The sequence below is a fragment of the Panthera uncia genome, chromosome C2 (genome assembly GCF_023721935.1).
Source record: "Panthera uncia isolate 11264 chromosome C2, Puncia_PCG_1.0, whole genome shotgun sequence".
Lineage (NCBI taxonomy): Eukaryota > Metazoa > Chordata > Mammalia > Carnivora > Felidae > Panthera > Panthera uncia.
The window spans coordinates 123,952,716-123,968,429 of NC_064810.1; the positions used below are offsets into that span (position 1 = coordinate 123,952,716).

At 37.2% G+C, this 15,714-nt stretch overlaps 1 protein-coding gene across 1 annotated transcript in view; it reads right to left on the minus strand.

Moving 5' to 3' along the window:
- Positions 1 to 15,714, minus strand: part of PCCB (propionyl-CoA carboxylase subunit beta) — a 93,126-nt gene that overhangs the window by 15,938 nt on the left and 61,474 nt on the right. Inside the window, exon 10 of the mRNA XM_049628791.1 lies at positions 966 to 1,089. Coding sequence (XP_049484748.1) covers positions 966 to 1,089 — 124 coding nt within the window. The remainder of the gene's footprint in view (positions 1 to 965; positions 1,090 to 15,714) is intronic.

The following is a 15,714-nucleotide window of genomic DNA, read 5'->3' on the forward strand; positions in this document are numbered from 1 at the left end:
CATTTCTACTTGAAAAATTTTTGGAAGATAGTGGTAATGGCAGCACACGGTATGAATGTAATTAATGCCACTACATTATACACTTAAAAATAGTTAAAATGACAAACTTTGTTATACACATGTTTTACCATGGTAAAAAAAAAAATTAAAAAAAAACCAAACAACTTTTTTTCTAAAGAAAAGGAAAAATTGCCATGACAGACATAAAAGATGAGGCTGGGTCAGTAAGGGAGTGCATATTTCTCCTATACAGTATTCAAAACAAACCTACACAGGAAACAGGAGGAAAGCAGTGTCTATAGTCCCTATCCCACACCTCCAGCCACACCCAGGGCGCAACCACAGAAGAGTGCCCCTGACCTGGCTGTAGCTCAGCTCCGGCCATGTCACCGGAAGACACAGGAAGATGCTGTACCTGACACCACTGAACAATGGATTTAAAACTACGAATAAGACACCAACACCCCCACCCTCACTGAACTCATAGTTTAGGGGCGAGACATGAATCTAACTAGGGGAGACAGAAAGCAGACCTCTGAAAATGTAAAAACCATCTTAAGCCGAAGAAAATTGTCTATAAACCCTTAAAAAATAAAATCATGAGAGAAGCATTGTGAGTTATGAACAATTAAAAAAGAGCTTTTTTTTTTCTTTTTTTTTGAGAGAGAGAAGTGCTCACAAGAGTGCATGGGTAGGGGCAGAGAGAGAGGAAGAGAGAGGAGTTCAAAGCAGGGCGCAATCCCACAAACAGTTGAGATCATTACCTGAGCAGAAATTAAGTCAGATGCTTAATCAACTGAGCCACCCAGGCGCCCCAAGAAGAGAGCTTTTACAACAACATTTCCCTGAGTTTTTTCTCTGGCCATGGAAGACTCATCTGAGGAAAAGGCAGAAGGCAGACACCACACCCCGCAGCCATGGCCCCCAACTGCCACCTGAGGTTTGTGAGAGCCTCTTGTACCTACCTGAAGCCACCTTAGGTTGGTTGCCAACAATTCCAACAGTCCTCCCGTTCATTCTTGCAAAACCCACAATGATGTTCTTGGCATAATTGGGCATGATCTCAAAAAATTCTCGCTCGTCGACAACCTGCAGGGATAAATTTACACCTGAGCTCAAAATGATAAAGAGCCAGATACAACATTACAGAATGACAGACACAGTACAGAACGACCGAGCTGGACAGCCCCGACCCCACCTCAGTTTCTCCAGGGACAAAGGACTGGGGGCAGTGGCAGCACCCATTCCCTGCTGGAGGGGAAACCCTCTTGCACACTGCTGGGGAAGATACACCAGCACAGCCTTTTTTAAGGGTTCTATTTGAATTTGGCATTATTTTACTCTTTCACCTTATTTAGAAATCATTTCAAACTTAACATAAAAATTTCCAGAATAGTAAAAAAATAAAAAGTATATATCCAGATTCTCCATTTCTTAACATTTTACCACATATGCTTTGTCATTCCCTATCCCTCCCACCTACCTCCCCTTTCTCTATGTATTTATATATACACACCTCTCTCTACATATGTACATATATATGAATTTTCTCAACTATTTGACAATAAGTTATAGACATGATGCCTCTTTACCTCTAGATACCTCAGTATGCATCTCCCAAGAACAAGAACATTCTCATAACTACAATCAGATTGCCAAAATCAGGAAACTAGTAACACCACTACTATCTATTACAAAACCTTATTCAAATTTTGCCAGTTATTGCAATAATACCCTTTACAGCAACAACAGTCTGGTTCTAGAGCCTAACCTGAGAGCACGATGTGCTTGCAATGGTCTGTCTCTGTCTTCGGCCAGCATCATGATCCCAGGGCCGTGGGATCAAGCCCCAAGTGGGGCTCCATGCTGAGCCAGAAGCCTGCTTGGGATTCTCTTTCTCCCTCTGTCCCTCTTCCCCACTCCCTTCCTCCCTCCCTTCCCTCTCTCTCTCAAAACAAAAACAAGAAGCTGTCCCAGAGGACAGAGCTAGGAAGCTAGGAAATCCACAAATACACACACACACACACACACACACACACACACACACACACATTTCTAAAAGTAGTAAGAAAATGCTCAGTTCATACTAATGACTGCAATTCTAGATTCCCCCTTACAGTAGACATCAGACTCCTATTATCTTCCAAATGGACTTATTTAATCCTCAAATATTGAGAAACTGGTGTCAGAACTGCTACCGCATATGACTGCCAAAAAAAACACACTAAAATTCAGTACTCTACAACTATTTGTTACTGGACTAAAGATATATAGTCAAAATACCATGTTCAAAAGTTATTCATTTGAAATATGGGTTAATTTGTTTTTATCTTAAAGGTTTTCCCTTGGTCTTGATTTTAACATGTAAACATTAATATAGTTTAATGTCACTCCCCATCCTTTCTACCCTAATTCCATCCATCCTGCCATTATTTTCTGATTTATCTCTCATGTGTGCAATATAGAAATGAGCAAATACATGTATTTGTTTTGTTTTGTGTTTGTTTTGGAAAACAAATCGTTTTAATTTCCAATTCTATCATAAATGGAAAGTGACCTACTACACACACTGTTTAGCACTTCAGGTTTCCTCACTTAACAATATATCCCGAGAATCACTCCCTATCAGTTCACAGAGATCATGCTCACTTTTTCCTGCCTACTACTCGACTGTGTGGATGTACCAAGTTTACTCAACCAATCTCCTTTGTGTTGTTCACAGCAACTTAAAAGTTAAATCCAGGATGCCTAGAATATTTTTCAATTGCAAATAACACAACAGTAGTAACCTTGTACATCTATAATTTTGGATGATGAGAATCAGTATATGTTCAGTGTCAACACCTGAAAGGGGAACTGCGGGGTTCACATGTAAATATGCCCATTTAGTCTTAGCAATTACATTCCCTTCCCAGTAATTTATGAGAGGGTGCTTTGCCAGACTTACCAATGGAAAACGTTTTTAAGTTTTTTATTTTTTGCCAATCTGACAGATGAGAGAAATGATGACTCAATGTAATTTTAGCTTTCATTTCAAACATAATGTGTCAAGTTGAAAATCTTTCCATATGTTTAAGGTCTATTTTATATACATTTTTGTGAGCTATCCATGTTTCTTGCCTTTTTTTCTATCAATTTTGGTCTTTATTTCCTCAATTTTTAAGAGGTTTTTAAAAACATATTAGGGATATTATCTTTTATTTGTGATGTACACTGCAAATATTTCCTCCTACTTGGTTGTCTTTTAACTTTCTTTATAGATTTTTAAATTCTTTACACAGTCACACTTACCACTTTTTTTTAAACAAAACTGAAACTGGATTTTGAGTCATATTCAAAATCCTTTCGCTACCTTCCCCTGAAGTTAGGAAAATCCATCTACACATTCTTTTAGTGCTTACATGAATTTCACTTATTATATTTAGTTCTCTGATCTATCTGTAGTTCATTTTTGTGTATGATATAAAGTACAAATCTAATTTTGTATTTTTCTAACCAGCTAGCTATCTAGTTGTTCACCACCATTTATTAAAAAACTAATCTTTGGGGTTCCTGGGTGGCTCAGTTGGTTGAGTGTCCTACTCTTGATCTCTGCTCAGGTCATGATCTCCTGGTTTGTGACTTTGAGCCCTGCATTGGGCTCTGCTCTGATGGCATGGAGCCTGCCTGGGATTCTGTCTCTCCCTCTCTGCCCCCGCCCCGGCTCTTTCTTTTTTTTCCTCTTCCTCTAACTTAAAAAAAACAAAAAAGTTTAAAAAGCTAATCTTTGCTCCTAGAATTTGAGATAATCTTACCGTATTACCTATATTCTATATGTACTTGGATCTACTTCTAGATTTTCTATTCTGTCCCACTGGTTTATGGAACAGCACCACACTGTTTTAATTACAGTATGCTTTAATATGGGATATGGCCATAGTCTTTCTTTTGCAGTATATTCCTAGTTATTCTTATTCATATGAACATCTTTTTCTTAAACTAAGGGAAACTTTAGCGTTTTTTAATTAAGAAAAATTTTTTTAATGTTTATTTATTTTTGAGAGAGAGCATGCACACGAGCACAAGCAGGTGAGGGAAGAAAGAGAGGGAAACAGAATCTGAAGCAGGATCCAGGCTCTGAGCTATCTGCACAGAGCCTGACAAGGGGCTCAAACCCATGAACTGCAAGATCATGACCTGAGCCTAAGTCAGATGCACAACCAACTGAGCCACCCAGGCACCCTTTTAGTCTTCTTTTTAAATCAGTCTAATTTAAAAACAAGTTGAAGTGAATCCCTATGAACTTTTCTATGAACTTGTCTAGTTGTATTTTAAAATTTTTGTTTCAGGGGCACCTGGGTGGCTAAGTCTGATTAAGCACCTGACTTCAGCTCAGGTCATGATTTCACGGTTCATGAGTTTCAAGGCCTGCATCGGGCTCTGTGCTGACAGCTGGGAGCCTGAAGCCCCTTCACATTCTGGGTCTCTGTCTCTACCCCTTCCAATTGCACTCACATGCGTGCTCGCTCTCTCTCTCTCAAAAATAAACATTGAGAAAACTTTTTAAAGATTGCTTTAAATTTACAAACTACCTCAGGAAGAACTGTTTTTATGATGTTAACTCAACAACCAGAACAAGGAATGTCTCTTCATTTGTTCGTCTACTTTTATATCTTTCAGAATTTTAAAAATTTCTCCCATAGGGCTACTACTAAATGCTTAAACTTCTTTCTTTGTATGCTACCATAATTGGTTATTGTGTTGATGACAATATGTATATGTCAATTTTATATCTTTTTCCCTGGTTATTGTTTCCATTTCATCATACATTCTGTAGCATTTTTTAGTATACCAGATCAACTACAAATGTAGCTTAGCTTCTTTTCCAAGGCTTTTGCCTTTAGGTGATCCACTTCTTGTCTCATTGCATTGGCTAATATCTCTACTAAAACATTAATAGTGGAAATAGTAGGATTCCAACTTTGTAGACAGAAGGGAGCAGTATGTGCACTTGAAAAAAATGTGTATTCTGTTTTTGGATGAAATGTTCTATATATGTCTATTTTTTATCATTTAAGGCAATATTCACATTTGCTTATTGATTTTCTGTCTAGATGATGTATTCCACTGGTGTAAGTGGGGTATTAAATTTCCTTGCTATTACCATAACTGTCAATTTCTTTATGTCTGTTAACATTTGCTTTTATGTATTTAGGTGCTCCAGGGTTGGGTGCATAGATATTTATAATTGTTATATTTTCTTGTTGGATTGGTCTCTTTAACATTATGTAAGGGCCTTTTGTCTCTTTTCTTTTTCTTTCATGACTCTGGCTAAGGTTTACCTATTTTATCGATCTATTCAAAGAACCAGCTATTGTTTTCAGTGATCTTTTCTGTTTTAAGTCTCCAATTATTTCTATCTGATCTTTATCATTTTTTTCCTTCTACTAACTTTGGGCTTTGTTCATTTTTTTTTTTTTTTTTTTTTTTTTTTTTTTTTTTTTTAGCTCCTTTATGCCTAGGGTTATAGTGTTTATTTGAGATTTTTCTGATTCCTGAGGTAGGACTATATCCCTATAAATTTCCCTCTTAGAACTGCTTTTGCTATGTCACAAAGGCTTTGGACCATTGTATTTTCAGTTTTCTTAATGTATTTTTTTATTTTATCTTTGGTTTTCTTGTTGACTTACTGATTTTTTTAGTAGCATGTTGTTTAGCCTCCATTTGTTTATAGTTTTTGTTCCTCCCACCTCACCCCAGTAATTGATTTCTGGTTTCATACTGTGGTGGTTGGAAAAGATGAATGACATTTCAGTCTCGTTAAATTTATTGAGATTTATTTGGTGACCTAACATATGATCTCTCCTTAAGAATGTTTCATGGGCACTTGAGGGGGCACCTGGGTGGTTCAGTCAGTTAAGCATCCGACTTTGGCTCAGGTCATGATCTCACAGTTTGTGAGATCGAACCCCACATCAGGCTCCATGCTGACAATGCAGAGCCTGCTTGGGACTCTCTCTCCCCTCCCTCACTCGCACTCTCTCTCAAAATAAACAAACGTAAAAAAAAAAAAAAAAAAAGAATTTAAGATAAGAATGTTTCATGTGCACTTGAAAAGCATGTGTATTCTGTATTTGGATGAAATATACTATATATGTGTATTTTTATGTATCATTTAAGGCTACTGTTTCCTTATTGATTTTCTGTCTGATCTATTCCAGTGGTATAAGTGAAAGAAAAAAATTATAAAAGATCAGACAGAAAGAAATGGAGACTTAAAAAAAAAAATAGAAAAGATCACTGAAACCAAAAACTGGTTCTTTGAAAATATAAAAGAGGTTAACCTTAGCCAGAGTCATGAAGGAAAAAGAAAAAAAGAGGACCCAAAGAAATAAAATAAAAAATAAGTAACAACCCATGCCATGGAAATACAAAGTATTTTAAGAGACTACTAGGAAAAATTATACACCAACAAATTGGATAACGTAGAAAACATGGGTAAATTCCTAGAAACATACAACCTTTCAAAACTGGATCAGGAAGAAATTGAGAATTTGAACAGATTAATTACTAGTATCAAAACAATTCATAATCAAAAAGCCCTAACACAAGCCCAGTACCAAATGGATTGACAAGTGAATTCTACCAAACATTTAAAGAATTAATACTGGGGCACCTGGGTGGCTCAGTCAGTTAAGCATCTGACTTTAGCTCAGTTCATGATCTTGCAGTTCATGAGTTCAAGCCCTGCATCAGGCTCGCTGCTGTCAGCATGGATCCTGCTTTGAATCTTCTGTCCCCCTTTTCTCTCTGCCCCTTCCCCATGTGCTCGCTCGCTCTCTCTCTCTCTCTCTCTCCAAAATAAAGATTAAAAAAATTTTTTTACTTAATACCTATTTTCCACAAAGTACAAAAAAAAAAAGAGGAAAGCTTCCAAATGACATTTTATGCAGCCAGTATTACCATACTGATCCATACCATACCATACTGTCATACCAAAGCCAGACAAACACTTCACAAAAAAAGAAAACCACAGGCCAATACCCCTGATCAACATCAATGCAAAAATCCTCAACAAAATATTAGGAAACTTCATTAAACAATACATTATTTTAACTAGATCACTCACCACGATCAAGTGAGATTTATTCTGGGGAAACAATGGTTCAATATTCACAAAATCAGTAACATGATACATCATATTAACAAGATGAAGGACAAAATTATATGATCATCTCAATAGATGCAGAAAAACTATTTGACAAAATTAGACATCTGTTCATGATGAAAACTCAAAAACTGAAAAGCAGCCTATGGAATGGGAGAAGATATTTGCAAACAACATATCTGATAAAGCGTTAGTATCCAAAATCTATAAAGAACTTATCAAACTCAACACCCAAGAAAACAAATAACCCAGTTAAGAAATGGGCAAAAGACATGAATAGACACTTCTCCAAAGAAGACATCCAGATGGCTAATGGACACATGAAAAGATACTCAACATCATTCATAATCCAGGAAATACAAATCAAAACCATGAGATCAATCTCACACCTGTCAGAATGGTTAAAATTAACACAAGAAACAGGTGTTGGCAACGATGTGGAGAAACAGGAACCCTCTTGCACTGTTGGTGGGAATGCAAACTGGTGCAGCCACTGTGGAAAACAGTATGGAAGTTCCTCAGAAAGTTAAAAATAGAACTACCCTAAGATCCAGCAGTTGTACTGCTAGGTATTTACCCAAAAGGTATAAAAATATGGATTCAAAGGAGTAATAACATGCACCCCAATGTTTATAGCTGCATTATCAACTGCCAAACTATGGAGAGAGCCCAAATGTCCACAGACTGATGAAGGATAAAGAAGATAAGGTATATATTCACAATAGAATATTACTCAGCCATCACAAAGGGTGAAATCTTGCCATCTGCAACAACATGGATGGAGCTAGAGTATATTATGCTAAGCAAAATAAGTCAGAGAAAGATAAATACCATATGATTTCACTCATATGTGGAATTTAAGAAACCAAAGAGATGAACATATGAGAGTGGGGAGAAAAGAGAGAGGGGAAACAAACCAAAAAAGACTCTTAACAATAGAGACAAACCGAGGGTTGATGGAGGGAGGTGAATGGGGGATGGGCTAGATGGGTGATGGGTATTAAGGAGGGTACTTGTTATGATGAGCACTGGATGTTGTATATATTTGATCGATCACTGAATTCTACCCATGAAACCACATTGCACTGTATGTCAACTAACTAGAATTTAAACATTTGAAAAAAAATTTTTAACTCCAGAAAATTAGTTTAAAAAAATTTTAACGTTTATTTATTTTTGAGAGAGGGGGCAAAGGAGGGAGGGAGGGCAAGCGAGCATGAGCCAGGCAGGGGCAGAAAGAGGGGGACAGAGAATCCAAAGCGGGCTTCACACTGTGAGCACAAAGCCCACTGAAGGGCTTGAACTCACGCCTGTGATATCATGACCTGAGCCAAAAATCAAGAGTCAGCCTCCCAACCAAGTGAACCACCCAGGCACCCAAGAAAATGAGTTTAGAGGGAACATACCTCAACATAATAAAACCCATACAAGAAAAACCCACAGCTAACATCATACTCAATGGAGAAAAACTGAGAGTTTTTTAAGATCAGGTACAAGTTGGAAATCTACACTCTCATTTTTATTCAACATAGTATTGAAAGTACTAGCCACAGCAATCAGACAAGAAATATAAGGCATCAAAATTATAAGGAAGAAGTGAAATGTCATTATTTGCAGCTGAAATGATATTACACATAGAATATCCTAAAGACTCCATTGAAATACTATTAGAATAAATGAATTCAGCAGTCACAGGATGCAAAATACAAAGAAATCTCTTGTATTTCTATATACTAGTAACAAAGTAGCAGAGAAATTAAGAAAATTCCATTTATAACTGCACCAAAAAGAATAAAATACACAAGAACGAACTTAGCAAGTAGGTGAAAGACCAGTACCCTGCAAACTAAAACACTGATAAAAGATGATGGGGCACCTGGGTGGCTCAGTCAGTTAAGCATCCAACTAGGTTCTGGTAATGTTCTCATGGTTTGTAGGTTTGACCCCCGCATCCAGCACTGTGCTAACAACTCAGAGTCTGGAGCCTGCTTTGGATTCTATGCCTCCTTCTCTCACTCTCTCTGTCCCTCCCCCACCCGTGCTCTGTTCCTCAAAAATAAACAAACATTAAAAATAAACAAATAAATAAACCACGGATGAAAGAAACTAAAGATGACACAAACAAATAGAAAGGTATTCTATGCTCATGGACTGGAAAAATTACTATCGTTACAATACCCACATTACCCAAAGCAATCTACAGTTTCAATTCAATCCCTATCAAAGATACCAATTGTATGTTTCACAATACTAGAATAAATTATCCTAAAATTCATATTAAACATAGCCAAAACAATCTTGGGAAAAAAAGAACAAAGTTGGGAGTAACACAATCCCAGATTTCAAACTGTATTACATAACTATAATAAGCAAAGCAGGATGGTACTGGCACAAAAACAGACACATAGATCAATGGAAGAATACAAAGTCCAAAAATAAACTCTCACTTATGCAATAAATGGGGAAAAGACAGTCTCTTCAATAAATGGCACTGGGAAAACTCAACAGTTACATCCAAAAGAATGAAACTCAACCACTTTTTTACATCATAGACAAAAATAAACTTAAATAAAGAACTAAATATGAGACCTGAAAATAAGGAACTACTAGAAGAAAACATAGCCAGTAATTTCTTTGACATCAGCCTTAGCAACATTTGTCTAGATGTGTCTCCTCAGGCAAGGAAAACAAAAATAAACTACTGGGACTATACCAAAATAAGAAAGCTTTTGCACAGCAAGAGTAACCATCAACAGAAATAAAAGGCAACCTACTGAATGGGAAAAGACATTTGCAAATGATATATCCAACAAGGGGTTAATATCCAAACTGTAGAAAGAACTTCTTTGACTCCACACCAAGAAACCTATCAATCCAATTAAAAAAGAGATCTGAATAGACATTTTTCCAGGAAGACATACAGACTTAACAGACACATGAAAAGATGCTCAACTTCACTCATCAGGGAAATGTAAATCATTTCCACAATGAGATATCACTTCACATCTGTTAGAATGGATAGTAGCAAGAAGACAAGAAATAACAAGTGTTGGCAAGGATACAGAGAAAAAGGAACACTTTTGTACTGTTGATGAAAAAGTAAACTGGTGCAGCCACTGTGGAAAACTGTATAGAGGTTCCTCAAAAAATTAAAAATAGAAATACCTTATGTTCCAGGGACACCTGGGTGACTCAGTCAGTTAAGCATTTGACTCTTGATTTCAGCTCAGGTCATGATCTCATGGTTCGTGAGACCGAGCCCCACGTCAGACTCTGCACTGACAGCATAAAGCCTGCTTAAGATATTCTCTCTCTCTCTCTCTCTCTCTCTCTCTCTCTCTCTCTCCCTCTCCCTCTCTTCTCCCCCACCCCCGTCTCTCTCTCTCTCTCTCAAAATATTAAAAAAAAGAATGAAAGACCTTGCTATTTGTGATAATATAGGTGGACCTAGAAAGTGACTTAAGTCAGACAAAGTCAAATACCATAGGATTTCATTTATATGTGGAATCCAAAAAGCAAAACAAACAAAAATCAGAAACAGACCTATAAATACAAAGACCTGGTAGTTGCCAGAGGGGAGGGGTGTAAGTAATGGGCCAAATGGGTGAAGGCAAATGGGAGGTATAGGTTTCCAGTTGTGGAATGAATAATTCATGGGGATGAAAGGTACAGCAGAGGAAATACAGTCAAAGGTATTGGAACAGCATTCTATAGTGACAGATGGCAGCTACACATGTGGTTATTAGCACAGCATAGTGTACAGAGTTGTCAACTCATTATGTTCTACACCTGAAATTAATGTAACATTGTGTTAACCGTACCCCACTTAAAAAAAAAAAAAGCTAAAACAAGAAATATCAGAGAAAACCACTGTAATAGATTTCATTAAACTTGTGAGACTACAGTGCAAAACCCTATGCAGATAAAATGGAATACCTAGAAGAAATAGATAATTTTTTTTAACAAATTTACCTCATCTGATCCCAAAGGTAAAGTTTAAAGAGCCATTAACATTAAAGACTAGAGGAAGTTATCAAAAAGCCACTCCTCCCTGACACAGAAGACACTAGGTCCTGACAATTTCACAAGAGAACCTCTACCGTATCTTTTAAGAGCAGATAATCCCAATGCCATTTAAATTATTAGAACATAGAAAATCTGCAAATTCTTTTAGAACACTTAATGAACTTAATTGTGTTCTCACCATTCCAAATTCATAGGTTGAAGCCTAACCCCCAATGTGACTGTATTTGGTAAGAGAGCCTTTAAGGAGATAAAGTTATTTAAATGAAGTCATAAGGGTGGTGTCCTAATATGACAGAACTGGTATCTTTTTAAGAGAAAGAGACACCAGAGAGTTCTTTCCTCACACACACAGAAGAAAGGCTACAACAGGAAACAGCAAGAAGAAAGCCATCTACACCCCCAGGAAGACAAGCCTCGCCAGAAATTAAGCCTGTTGTTAATTTGGTCTTGGATTTCTAGCCTCCAGAAATATGAGAAAATTAATTTCTGTTGTTTAAGCAATCCAGTCTCTGGTATTTTGTTATGGCAGCGCTAACAGACTAATACATGAAATAAGCACACCATGGATACCAAAAAACCTAAGTTTAAAATACATCAAAAAATGGGGCGCCTGGGTGGCTCAGTCAGTTGAGCATCCGACTTTGGCTCAGGTCATGATCTCGCGGTTCGTGAGTTTGAGCCCCACGTCGGGCTCTGGTGCTGACAGCTCAGGGCCTGGAGCCTGCTTCAGATTCTGCATCCCTCTTTCTCTCCACCCCACCCCTGCTTGTGCTCTGTCTCTCTCTTTCAAAAATGAATAAACATAAAAAAAATTTTTAAATACCTCAAAAAAAATCAGCAAATCAGCTCATTATCACATGACATTGATGCAAATATCCAAAATAAGATATTAACAAAATATCAAATTCCTTTTACTCAGGAATATAAGAAGAGTTTAATATTAGTAGATCTATTAAGATAAATTCATAAATAGATCTAGGGGGAAAAAGATCATTTCCATAAATGCTGAAAGCATTTAAAAGATAATCAATACTTCCTTGATTTAAGAAGAAACAGGTAAACAAGAACAAAAATTAAAATAGAAACCAGTCATAGCTTTGTTTACACGAAAAAAAGATAAAATCAGGGGCGCCTGGGTGGCTCAGTCGGTTAAGCGTCCGACTTCAGCTCAGGTCAGGATCTCGCGGTCCGTGAGTTCAAGCCCCGCGTCAGGCTGTATATAATACACAGTATTATATGTTAATTATATCTCAGTACAGTTGGGAAAAGATTCAAGAGGAATCCGCTGAAGCTCTCAGGAACTCTGTTGCTCTTGCCTCTTTGGTATGCTGGGCTGCAAACTTTAGCTTTATCAGATATGTCATTTGCAAATATCTTCTATTCAGTAGGTTGCCTTTTGGTTTTGTTGATTGTTTCCTTCACTGTGAAGAAGCTTTTCATTTTGATATAGTCCCAATAGTTTATTTTTGCTTTTGTTTCCCTTACCTCAGGAGATCTATCTAGAAAAACGTTGGTTGGTATGGCCAATGTCAGAGACACTACTGCCTGTGTTCTCTCTTAGGATTTTTAAGGTTTCTGGTCTCCTATTTAGGTTTTAATCCATTTTGAGTTTATTTTTGCGTATGGTGTAAGAAAGTGGTCCACTTTCATTCTTTTGCATATAGTTGTCTGGTTTTCCCAATACCATTTGTTGAAGAGACTGTCTTTCCCATTGCATATTCATTCCTCCTTTATCGAAGATTAATTGACTATATTGTGGGTTTATTTCGGGGTTTTCTATTCTGTTCCATTGACCTATATGTCTATTTTTATATACCATATGACAGCTGGTGTTACTACAACTTTGTAATATAATGACAAGTCTGGAATGGTATCATCTCCAGTTTTTTTTCTTTTTCAAGATTGTTTTGGCTATTTGGATATCTTCTGTGGTTCCATACAAATTTTAGTATTGTTCTAGTTTGGTGAAAATGCTGTTGGTATTTTGATAGGGATTGCATTAAATCTGTAGACTGCTTTGAGTAGTATAGACATTTTAGCAATATTCTTATAATCTATGAGCATGGAATGTCTTTCCATTTCTTTGTGTCCTCTTGAATTTCCTTCAGAGTACAGGTCTTTTACCTCTTTGGTTAAGTTTATTCCTAGATATTTTATTGGTTTTGGTGCAATTGTAAATGGGATTAATTTCTTAATTTCACTTTCTGCTGTGTCATTATCAGTGTGTAGAAATGCATCAGATTTCTGTATGTTGATGTTGAATCCTGTGACTTTACTGAAATTGTTTATCAATTGTGGTAGATTTTGGTGGAGTCTTCAGAGTTTTCTATATATAGTATCATGTCATCTGCAAATAGTGAAAGTTTACTTCCTTCCCAATTTGGATTTTATTTATTTATTTATTTACTTACTTATTTAGATGTCTAATTGCTGTGGCTAGCACTTCCAGTACTATGTTGAATAAAAGTGGTGAGAGTGGACATCCCTGTTTGTTCCTGACCTTAAGGGAAAAGCTCTCCATGTTTTCCCATTGGGTATGATGTTAGCTGTGGGTTTTTATATGAGGCCTTTATTATGTTGAGGTATGTTCCCTCTGAAACTACTTTGTCAAGGGCTTTTATCATGCATGTACTTTGTCAAATGTTTTTTCTGCATCTATTGAAATGCTCATATGGTTTTTATCCTTTCTTTTATTGATTGTTTTGCAAATGTTAAACCACTGTTGTAGCCCAGGAATAAATCCCACCTCATCATGGTGTTTGATTTTTTTTTTTTAATGTATTGTTGGATTCAGATTGCTAGTATTTCACTTTTTATACTTTCGAGACGTATGGTCTCTTTGCCACTCAAAGAGTCCTCTTATATTTCTTGCAGGGCTGCTTTAGTAGTCATGAACTCCTTTAGTATTTGTTTGTCTGGGAAACTCTTTATCTCTCCTTCTATTCTGAGTGATGGCCTTGCTGGATAGCATATTCTTGGCTGCAGATTTTTCTCTTTCAGCACTTTGTATGTCATGCCACTTCCTTCTGGTCTGCAGTTTTTCCTTAAAAATCCACTGATGTTATGGGGTTTCCCCTTATATGTAACTATTTTTTTTTCCTCTTGGTGCTTTTAAAAATTTTTCATTGCACTGCTTTTGCCATTTTAATTACTGTGTGTCTTGGTGTGGACTGCCTTGTGTTGATTTTTGGGGGCAGGGGGTGCTCTCTGTACCTTTTGCATCTGGATATCTGTTTCTTTCCCAAGATTAGTGTTTTTAGCTATTACTTCTTCAAATAAATTTTCTGCCTGCTTTGTCTCTTCTTGTGGATCTATAATGCAGATATGATTATGCTTGATTGAGTCACCGAGATCTCAGACTGTTTTCAATTTGCATAATTTTTTTCCTTTCATTTATTCAGCATGGTTACTTTCCATTACTCTGTCTTCCACATCATTAATTCCTTCCTTTATCCAGTCTATTTACTCCATCAAGTTTATTTTTAATTTCACTTATTGTGTTCATAATCTCTGATTCAGTCTTTATATCTTTGTGTTTTTAAAGTTTTTAAAAAATTTATGTTGAGAGAGCACAAGCATGAGTGGGGGAGGGGCAGAGAGCAATGGGGAGAGAGAGAAAATCCCAAGCAGGCTCTGCACTGTCAGCTTAGAGCCCAATGAGGGGCTCAGACTCCCAAACCATGAGTTGATAACCTGATCAAAATCAAGAGTCAGACACTTAACTGACTAAGCCACCCAGATGCCCCTAGTCCTTATCTCTTTGTTAAGGGTCTGATGTCCTCTACTCTTTTCTCAAGTTTGGTGAGTATCTTTATCATGACTTTACATTCTCTATCAGGCATATTAGTTATATCCATTTCACTTAAGTCTCTTGGTATGGTTTTGGCCTATTCTGTCATGATCTCACGGTCCGTGAGTTCGAGCCCCGCGTCGGGCTCTGTGATGACAGCTCAGAGCCTGGAGCCTGTTTCAGATTCTGTGTCTCCCTCTCTCTGACCCTCCCCCGTTCATGCTCTGTCTCCCTCTGTCTCAAAAATAAATAAAGGTTAAAAAAAAAATTAAAAAAAAAAAAAGAAAAAGGAACCCTCGTGTGCACTCAGTGGGAATACAAAGTGGTGCAGCCACTATGGAAAACGGTATGGAGGGGTGCCTGGGTGGCTCAGTCAGTTAAGCCGCCGACTTCGGCTCAGGTCACGATTTCGCGGTCCGTGAGTTTGAGCCCCGCGTCGGGCTCTGTGCTGACAGCTCAGAGCCTGGAGCCTGCTTCAGATTCTGTGTCTCCCTCTCTCTCTGCCCCTCCCCTGTTCATGCTCTTTCTCTCTCTGTCTCAAAAATAAATAAACGTTAAGAAAAAAATTAAAAAAAAAAAAAAAAGAAAGAAAAGAAAACGGTATGGAGGTTCCTCAAAAAGTTAAAAATAGAACTACCCTACAATCCAGCAATCGCACTATTGGGTATTTACCCCAAAAACATAAAACGCTAATTCAAAGGAATACATGTACCCTTATGTTTATAGCAGCATTATTTACATTAGCCAAGAT